Consider the following 9,843-nt stretch of genomic DNA (forward strand, 5'->3'; position numbering starts at 1 on the left):
TTGGGCGTTATTATTCTACGCCTAGTGGAACAGGGAAAAGAAATGAACACCATTAAACACAAAACCAGTACCTGTGCACAGCCCTGTATGGGCACATAGACACAGTAACTGATTCACTACAAATCTTCTGTGCTTCCTTTTCACTATGAGAAAGCAGAGCGGTTCCTACCCACCCGTCATAGTTGATCCAGTCTTTGAAAGCCTCCCCTCTGAAGGGCTCTGCACATCGGGCTGGCACTCTACCAAACCCGGCTAACAAACAGCAGATTAAGTGGAAACACGGAAAAGAATTTCAAGCATGTATTATACTTGCTTGGAGTTCAGCGTGCATCTTTAAGATGAGGGCTGCCCTCTAAACAGGCAGGCCTGGGAATTTGGTTGCAAAACAATTACAGATGCAAGGAAAATACCTTTCCTCTGAGAAAGGAACATGATGATATTCTGCAGCCTCCAGTGAACCATGTTTACTGCTGTGCTCTGGAGGAGCTCAGCGTGTTCTGTGCCTTCTCGAGCCTTTAGCTGCCATCTCTAGCACTGTTCTCTGAGGGGGTTATATTGCAATAACCAGAATTTATCTTGCATCAGCCTCTTCGAGATTCAGGAAAAGAAGATTATAATCCTTCCCATTCACACCCGCAACAGCCTCTCTATGCCTATCTGTTTCTCTGCCTTAAAGTACAACCATTATGAGGCACTCGATTCAGTTCTGCAGATTAGCAACAGCAATGATAAACTGGACAACTACATTTCTAGTGCCATGTCTGTGTATGATTTAGTTCCACATGTTTCCGTGATGAACTGCTTTGGCTGTGTGACTATCTTCCTCACCATTTTAACATCTGGTCTTGGAAGAGCCCCCTTTACATCATCAGGGCAAAGAGAACAGATTCCAAAACTGCTTAGCAGTGACCCAGCCTGACTCTGAACAAATCTGCAGCTAAATGACCACAAGCCCAGATGGGCACAAGTGCAACAGTCCTGAGCTTTAGCCAAAATTCTGCTCACATTATCCAAGATCTTGTTTCCTTTCCTGTAACAATCTGGACTATTTTTATTGGGCATACAATACAGAGACACAACTCCTCGTCTTGCCTCAGAACTTTATAAGATCAAAACCCTAACTTGCTCCTATTGTGTCAGCTTATTGACCTTCAGCACAGCTCCGCTCTGCCAGACACCTCAAAAGAGTTAAAGATCTCAGCCTAGAGTCCAAGCAAGCATTTGAGAATATAGGCCCAGCAAATGAGAAGTGCATAAAACGGACTAGGAATAATTCACTCAAGCCCACAACCAGAGGTAAGGAAATCATATGGGTAACAATTCCCAAACCACAAATTAGAACATTTCTGCACTCTGGTGTTCCTCTAATAACAGTGACTCCCAGTCGGCTTCAAAGGAATTTTTTTTTCTTACCCCATCAACTGAAAGACAGAGATGGACCTGATTTATGTCTTTATATTGACTGGTTCAAATTCCTCCAAAGTTTATTAGCCCTGAAGTTAATGAAAACAATGTGTCTCTTTAGCCTAATACATTATTTTCAGCTTTAACTAATCTGAGGTCATGGCTGGCTATGGAACCACAACAAGCACATGAAAGCTAAGATTGATTATTACTCCCCAAAACATACAGTAGTAATTAAGCTCACTGAAAACAAAAGTATTTATGAAACAGGTGGAGAGGGAAGAAAACTACAAGAAAATAAACATCATGGAGGATGTTAATACAACTTCCCAGAGCTTGAATGCCTTTACAAATAAGTAATCTTGAAATGGGATTGAAAAGGAAACCCAAGCATAGCACAACTACAAGAATATCTGCATTGAAATTCCATAACTTCTCTTTATTCACTGTGATACATTCAAACAAAAGTGCTCCATATAACAGCCATAGAGTAAAGAAATTAAAATAAAAAGGCAGAGAAAAAGACGTCAGATACATGAGGCGATTATTCATATTTCTAAGCATTAGTAACTGCTTGTATCTGAGTGCACCAAACTCCACGAGGATCCATGTTCTTTGTATGCTGCACCTCTAAAAGTTATAATCATAGGCAGCTCTAGCAAGAAATGGCTCTCAGAGCTAGAGCTGAAGCCATCACAAACAGAAAGCACCAACAGGCATATGTTTACAAATGCCTCAGTAATTAGAAGAGTGAAAGAAAGGCTTAGCTGAATTAACATTTTCCTTGTACAGCACAGGGAAACTCTGCTCAGAGTCATTCCTTCCCTGCGATGCCATCGATGCCATCTCACTCAAGAGACACGGCTCTGCCCCATAACACCTAGCACCAGGACAACTGGGTGAGCTTTAGGAGACAGTGGGAGGTGGATGGAATTGAGACTGGAACTGGAGCCAGCGTCTACCTTCCTATTTAAGAAAACAATATTGTCATGGCAGCATGTGTCAGCTGAGTGGCACAAGCCACCCGAGAAACAGCAGTTGTACAGACCACGCTGATCTCCCAGTGCTGTTTGCTAAGCCACAAGTGTTTGTCTGGACTGATTTTACCTATGCAAGGCACTTCTCATTTTAAACTAAAGTTCTGCTATAGTAAAAAGAAAAGTTGCTGACATTCAAAAGACAGTAGAGCATCGCTTCATAACTAGTTCGTATTGCAACCTGTAATTTGGCTCTACTTCAGCTGCAGAATTACTGAACAGTGCACTTGCCAAGAATTACTTGAAACTCAAAGATCTGATGGGGAGGGGGAGTCCCTGACCCAAACAACACAAGAAACAGAAGAGCTCTACAAAGTACAATGTGAAAGGGATACAAAAGAGAGACACAAATCTAGGGTCCCTCTACCACGCTTACTTTTAGTTAGAACAGCATGGATCTTCAACAAGAAGGGTGGAAAAATCAGAACAACCCTTGTCCTGCTCTATCCTTTGTCTGCCTTACAGTCAACAGTTCAGATTGCCACCAAGAGCAAAGACAGGCTTCCCCTCTGAGTTGCTGACATGAGATTTTCCTTAAAAAATAAAAATAAATCTAAGACAAAACAGAAAACACGTATCAGTCCCCATACGCTTTCACAGGGATTCTGCCAGGTGTAAGGCTGTGCCCCCACTGCTATAAAGATTTAAGCCCAGATATGATTTCCAAAGGTAGGATGCAATGGCACTGGTCCTACGACCAACACCATCTTCACAGTTAAGACCTTGCAACATCAAGGTCTACCTGTTCGAAAAACATTTTTCTTAACTATGTTACTAATGAAGTCTGAATCACTCAGGCTGAAAGAAGGTTACAAGTGTTATACGGTTATTTACCCTTCATGCTATTTGTGTGGCATTCATCTCCCACAGCGCATGCTTTGCCCTTTTCACACTCCCTTTCTCATGCAGGAACACAAAGCTGTAATGTTTGGGTTGCAAACACCATTAAATACCCCTCTTCAGCCCCCAACAGCATAGAAATATTTTCTTTTAAAAGTTCAGATCAAAGCACTTCTACTAATCCTAGGATTTATTAAAACAAACATTGTAGGCATGAGATAGTCAACAGCGTTCCTTTTATAGGATTCTTTGGAGATGGTTCTGAGTTTGTACTGTTTACTGATCTGCCCCTAATTAATCTTCGGTTGCTCAACTGCAAATCCAGCAAGTCCACCTGCTCCTTCTCCCACCCACAAGATGCCCCTTTACTCCCCAGTTTCTAGCTGCTATGATAGCACCACATAGCCTCTGTCTCGACAACAAGGTGGCTCGCTTGAAAAGCCATATATCACATCCTGGTGTTACAAAACCCTATCACACACAATTGCAGCGAAAGTCTAGCCTCTCCTCATTTAAAAATCAGTCATTAAGTGCTTTCGAGGAGTTTCAATATCCTTATCCTTCCCTGCAGTCAAGATAGTTGCCTTTGATCCAGTAACAGATCTGTGCATATTTGAGGGGTGTGATGCGAACAGCTACATTGAAATCCTGTGGGGTGCCATTCATGTCCACCCACTGATGGCCTGAAAATATGCCAATAATTTTACGTTCCCATTTGTGATTCTGCCTCTTCCACATCCTCACGTACACCCCAGATCCACTGGCACCTGGCTGGGCATCACACTGCTGGTACAACAGGTCGTACGTTTCATCTTTGACGTCACAGAAACGGTACACCAGGTTTCCTGGTCGATCGTTGTCGTAGCCAGAAAAGTGAATTCTCCCTCCAGGCAAGTGTCTTGCTGGTGGGCTCACACCTATCTTCATAAACTTTCTTTTATGAGGCTTCTTGAGCTCCAGCAGGGCATAGTCATAATCCATGCCAATATCATTGGCATTGCCTTTGATCCATCCTTTGGGGACATGTGTCCGTTTCACCCGGATCCACTGGAATTTCATTTTCTCAGGCATTGCCGAGCTGGTGATGTTGGCCCCTTTGCTGCCATTTTTCACTTTAGGCTTCAGGAACCCCACCCGCAGTTTCTGAGCTCCTTTGACATAACTCTTGCCATCATGGATGCAATGAGCAGCAGTAAGCACGTGCTTTTCAGCTACTAGCGTCCCCGTGCAACCTGTAGATAGCTTCACAGATGTGGAGAACGGGTAATTCAACAAGAAGTCCTTCCCAAAAATGCTAAACCTGCTGTCATAGCCATAGATCTGCCTCTTAGTTCGAGATTTGCCTCGAGACTCATCACCACTGTTGCTCAGAATATATATGCCCACTTCGGTTTCAGTGAGGCTACCATTAGCATACAAGGTTTCATAGGATAGGTAGTTCTTCACTTCTTCATAAGTTGGAAGCGGAGAACTTTTGTGGCACTCTGGGCCACACGGAGATGCTACTTCCAGTCTGGCTTCAGCATCAAACTGTGGTTTGTCCAAGTTAAAGGTAGTCTGTGGCAGGATAACTGGAACTCTGTAAGATGGCCAAGTTGGCTTCCAGTGAGGACCGGAGGGCATCACATCTTTAGCAGCACACAAAAGGAGGATTAGAGTGGTCAAGCCAGCCATTCTGAACACCGCTCTGTGGAAAGCAAAAGAAAGTCCAGTTACTCACCCCAAATTGTTCCAAGACTCATTTACCTTGCTAAGCAATGGTTTGCTAGCCAAGTATTATAAAATAAGGGCCAAATGATTTGAATGCAGCAAAAACACCACAAAGTTCTTCAAGCTTCTCAGTGAAAAGCTAATGCTTTGACTTGGATCTTGAAACAAGCATCCTAGCTTAGTACGTGAAACATTTAACCCTTGAGTATGTCGAGCCACCTAACTTCTGTGGTGAGCCACAGTATTTGCCTTTATGCAGCATGAAGAAAATTCAGACTATGCATAAATCCCCACATCCAGATACCGTAACCCCTGCACACAACACACGTCCTTACTGTCGCTAGATTGCAGCACTCTGAAACTCTCTAAAAGCTCCCACCCTACTCTCTGACTCCACTGAGAGGTTCTTCAGCCACCTCACACAGTTTGCTGTTCCAGCCTGAGACGTCACACTGATAGCAGGAACGGACAGGTGGAAAATGATCACCGTAACAGAAGGGGGCTGCAGAGCGCTGCACAGGCAGCTCGCTTCCCCACACAGCTCACAGAAGAGGAAGGTTTCTGCTCCATGTAGCATTTGCTCTCCCCTCAGCTTACGTGTGAAAGGATGGTACAATTACACCAGGGCAGCTAATGAAGCAAGCCTGCAATTCCTGAGGGATTTTTTAGTTAACATACTGACTTATGCCTTTACAAACTTAATTAATTAGAGATGCGAACCAACCTTCCCTCTGAGCACAGGGCAAACGGGACTGTAAATGTGTTTATGAACCCCAGGCAGAGTGCCGTGGGCTGCAGAGAACAGCGTGCACTAGTATTGTGTCGAGAAAACGTGTTAATTTCAGTTTACTTGAAAATTAGCCATACAGCTGAATCGCGGCAGGAGGCAGCGCGCCCTGGGCAAGAAGGCAGCCAGGATCTCCCTCACACAAAGATTATTCAAACAAAACTTCACAATTATGTTGAGCTTACACATATTGAAACCCTGCTGGGGCTACGCTGATCACAACTGTGGGATCATTCCTGAAATACCTCAACCAAGCAAACTAAAGCAAATCGGGCAGGAGACGACCACAGCTATCTAAGAACAAAAAAGAAAAGGCCTTTCCTCCAGTGCTGTGCAGAGGAAATACTCCAGCCCTATAGAGTCACTGAAAAAGACTTTAGACACAGTAGAACAATACAGTCTGAAGGTGTTCAGCTCAAATATTGGGCCTGGGTTGTTGGGAATATTGGCACAGGCCACTCAGGAAGGTTGTGGTCACTGTCCCTGCAGGTGTTCATGAATCATGGACATGCAGCTTTGAAGGATGTGGTCAGTGGGCACAGGGAGAGCGAGCTGGGGTTGAACCAGCTGATCTTAGAGATCTTTTCCAATCTTAGTGATTCTTCATAGACTATCATTAAACTGTCTCTTTTCTATGGCAAAGCTTAATACCAGATGCTGGCTGCGTTTCACAGGCTATCAAATTAGACAGCCTCCAAGAGATATAACAAGAAACACTTAATGTATATCAACTGTATTTGCTGTGTAACAACGATTAGGGAAACACAAAAACAAGAAGGTAACAGTGACACATGTCACTGCTCCACCCCTACAAAGATAATATAAACCGGCATTAGTTAATTGCTAGCTGCCCTAATCTGTGACCATGAGGACCCTGTCAGCTGCCCACAGCAGACCAAATCACGCTGACACGGTGCATCAGCTAGCAGAACTCACTATGAAGGGTACATATTCGTATGCAGCCTGCTGTCACCTGCTTCACACCACAGTAACTCCCTTAAATGACATCTGAGGCTTTTCCAGTCCATGTAATCTCAATTTAAATCACACTCCTCGGATCTTAAAGTCGTCGAGTTAATTTAGCTGGCTGGAGAAAACTGGAAGCATCCTGTGGGGTATTTGCACAAGCAAAGAGATTCCTCGTGTCCCAGCATTGCACCCAACAGTTTCATCCACCAGCATAAGGCAAGGAGTTACCTGCAGCCCACCCCGCTCACCACGCAGCACTCCAGCACTGGGAAGGCAGTTTCAGACAGCAGAGGGCAGCCGCCCAATGGAGAGAACGAGGCAGGAGCTGCAGCACAACTCGGTCCCCCCAGAAAAAGGCTACGGAAAGATCGTACCTGTCCTTAACGCTGAGCTGCGTTACAGTGGAACTCAGTGCACTTCACGGCTCCGAGCGTCCCCACCCCTCCCCGCTGATCGCATCACAGAGACGCGCAATAAAACGCCTTCTTCACCCTTCGAAGACCTTTGCTGTTGTTTGAAACGCTAGTAAAAGCCCTCGGCAATAAAGCACAGCTGTGAGTTTATACCTGGCCGCAGGTGCGAGGCAGCGCTCGCAGACCACAGCACTGACAGACGCCTCTGCAATCGTGTCTCCCCTGGTAATAAACCAACCCGTAGTCGCAACGAAATAGAGCGAACTCCTTATTCATAACAAGATGCCAAAACATCAGAGCGTAGGATATCCTTCCTCTTTCCAAAAGAAGCGGTTAAGCAGCAAAACGAAGGCGTTTAAAAAAGTAACGTAAACTTAAAGAGAAACCTACCGCTCAGCCTCTCCCGTTCCGAGAGCCGCACAACCGCAGCAGCAGCACTACCAGGATCCCTGCCCAGCTGCTGCCATCGGGTGACTCCGCGGGATGCGCTCGCAGAGCACGGAGGGGCGAACGCCGCCGGACGCCGTCAGCCGCCGATGAATGACCCGATATTCCCAGCTGAGCCGCCCGGAGAAGCGCCGTCCTCGAAGTTCGCCGTTCTCCCGCCCTCCTCGCCGCTCTTTTGTCCCCCCTCTCGGCGGGCACCCGTTACCGACCAGCTCTCCGCGACGTCTAGCGGGAGCCGCTCAAGCAGGCGGTGCTGCTGGCGGCGACGGAGCCGCTCCCATCCCTCCCGCCGCCTCCGCGGGGCTCGGGGGGCCGCCGGGTCTCACTCAGAGGCGCGTTCCGTGCGGGGCGGAGCGGGGCGGAGCGGCGCCTCCCGCAGGTGGTTCCCGGGGCCGCCGAGCACCGCTCAGCCGCTCCGCAGCGCTCCCGGCGGCGCAGGCGCCTTCTGCCCCAGCGGGCGAGGCTGGGGCACGGCACGGACCGGTGGGCTTCCCTTGCAGGCTGCCCCCACAGGCTTACCCCGCGGGGCGCCGCCGCTCTCCTTTCTACCCTCGTGCTACTGTTTGTATTAGTTTCGTGAGGAGAAACACCCTTTTGTTCCCCCCCCCCCCCCCGCTCATTGCTTGTTTTAGTCCCAGTGCGGTGGTGGATGAGGGTCTGTGGTCACCTCTATGCCAGCAGTGTGCTCAGGTGGCCAAGAAAGACAATGGCATCCTGGTTTGTGTCAGCAATAGCGCATCCAGAAGGAGCAGGGAGGTGATCATCCCTCTGTACTCAGCACAGGAGATGCCGCACATCGAGTGCTGTGTTGTTTTGAGCCCCTCACTACAAGACACTGAGACCCTGGAGTGTGTCCAGAGAAGGGCAACAAAGCTGTGAGGGGTCTGGAGATGTGGCACTGTGGGACATGGTATAGAGCACTCACAGTCATGGGTTGATGGCTGGACTGGATGATCTTAGTGGTCTTTTCCAACCTTAATGATTCTATTATTCTGTGTTTTGTTTTAGACCCAATGTTGTGGTGCTGTGGTCTGTGGTCACCTTAACTTCATGTGGCCTGAATGCCACCCCAGTTTTGGGGTGTGTTGGTGGCTCTTTGGGATCCCCTCACGTCACCAAGCACCTCAGGTCCCTGATACAGCACATCACTTCTCCATGCACCCCCAGCCCTGTGTGATCCCATGTGATTCCCCCTCACTGAAACACCTTGTCCAGGAGCTCTGCAGTCTGTCACCTCCATTGCCTCATCAGATAGTTGACTTTAATAGTCAGACACATTCTTTTTATGGGTTTTAATTGCTCATCCTGCTTGAATCCTTATAATGATACCTGGCAGCAAAAGCAGGAGCTGGAGCCAAGAAGGCAAAAAATCCTGCAATGTGTTTTAGCTCCGAGAGAATAATCCATGAAGGCTTTTGCCAAAATTCCCAGCTGATGGCTGCTGCCCCAGAAAGGAAGTATAAAGTTTGCAGGAACCAGTTTATTTATTGACCCGGGTAATTATAGGCCAGTCAGCCTCACCTCTGTCCCAGGGAAGGTGATGGAACAGCTTGTGCTGGATGCCATCTCCAGACAACTGGGAGAAAAGGAGGTTATCAGGAGTACTCAGCATGGGTTCACCAAGGGGAGGTCGTGCTCGACCAACCTGGTGGCCTTTTATGAAGATGTCACTAGCTGGGTGGACGGGGGGAGAGCGGTAGATGTAGTCTACCTTGATTTCAGTAAGGCTTTTGATACGGTCCCCCATGACATCCTTATAACAAAGCTGAGGAAGTATGGGATAGATGAGTGGACGGTGAAGTGGATCGAGAATTGGCTGACTGGCAGAGTGCAGAGGGTTGTCGTTGGCGGTGCGGTGTCTGGCTGGAGGCCTGTGACTAGTGGTGTCCCCCAGGGGTCTGTGCTGGGTCCAGTCTTGTTCAACATCTTCATCAACGACCTTGATGAGGGGATAGTGGCCACCCTCAGCAAGTTTGCTGATGACACGAAGCTGGGAGGATTGGCTGACACGCCTGAAGGCTGTGCGGCCATTCAGAGAGACCTGGACAGGCTGGAGAGCTGGGCAGTAAGAAACCGGATGAGGTTTAACATAAGCAAGTGTAGAGTCTTGCATCTCGGTAGAAATAATTGCATACACCAGTACAGGTTGGGGGAAGACCTGCTGGAGAGGAGCTCTGCTGAGAGGGACCTGGGCGTCCTGGTGGACGACAGGTTGGCCATGAGCCAGCAGTGTGCC

At 47.6% G+C, this 9,843-nt stretch overlaps 1 protein-coding gene across 2 annotated transcripts; it reads right to left on the reverse strand.

Annotated features, from left to right (window-relative positions):
- Positions 1-1,818: 1,818 nt before the first annotated feature.
- PRSS23 (serine protease 23) lies at positions 1,819-8,069 on the reverse strand. Of its 2 annotated transcripts, none has more exons than XM_072326852.1 (2): positions 7,551-8,069; positions 1,819-4,968 (listed from the first exon to the last, which is right to left on the reverse strand). In XM_072326852.1, the coding sequence occupies exon 2, from the start codon at positions 4,953-4,955 to the stop codon at positions 3,837-3,839; it is 1,119 nt and encodes a 372-aa protein (XP_072182953.1). In that variant the 5' UTR covers positions 4,956-4,968; positions 7,551-8,069; the 3' UTR covers positions 1,819-3,836. The 2 variants fall into 2 exon arrangements, with proteins under 2 accessions (XP_072182953.1, XP_072182954.1); XM_072326853.1 differs by lacking the exon at positions 7,551-8,069 and adding an exon at positions 7,122-7,279.
- Positions 8,070-9,843: the final 1,774 nt, after the last annotated feature.

Source organism: Excalfactoria chinensis, chromosome 1 (genome assembly GCF_039878825.1).
Source record: "Excalfactoria chinensis isolate bCotChi1 chromosome 1, bCotChi1.hap2, whole genome shotgun sequence".
In the NCBI taxonomy this organism is placed as follows: Eukaryota; Metazoa; Chordata; class Aves; order Galliformes; family Phasianidae; genus Excalfactoria; species Excalfactoria chinensis.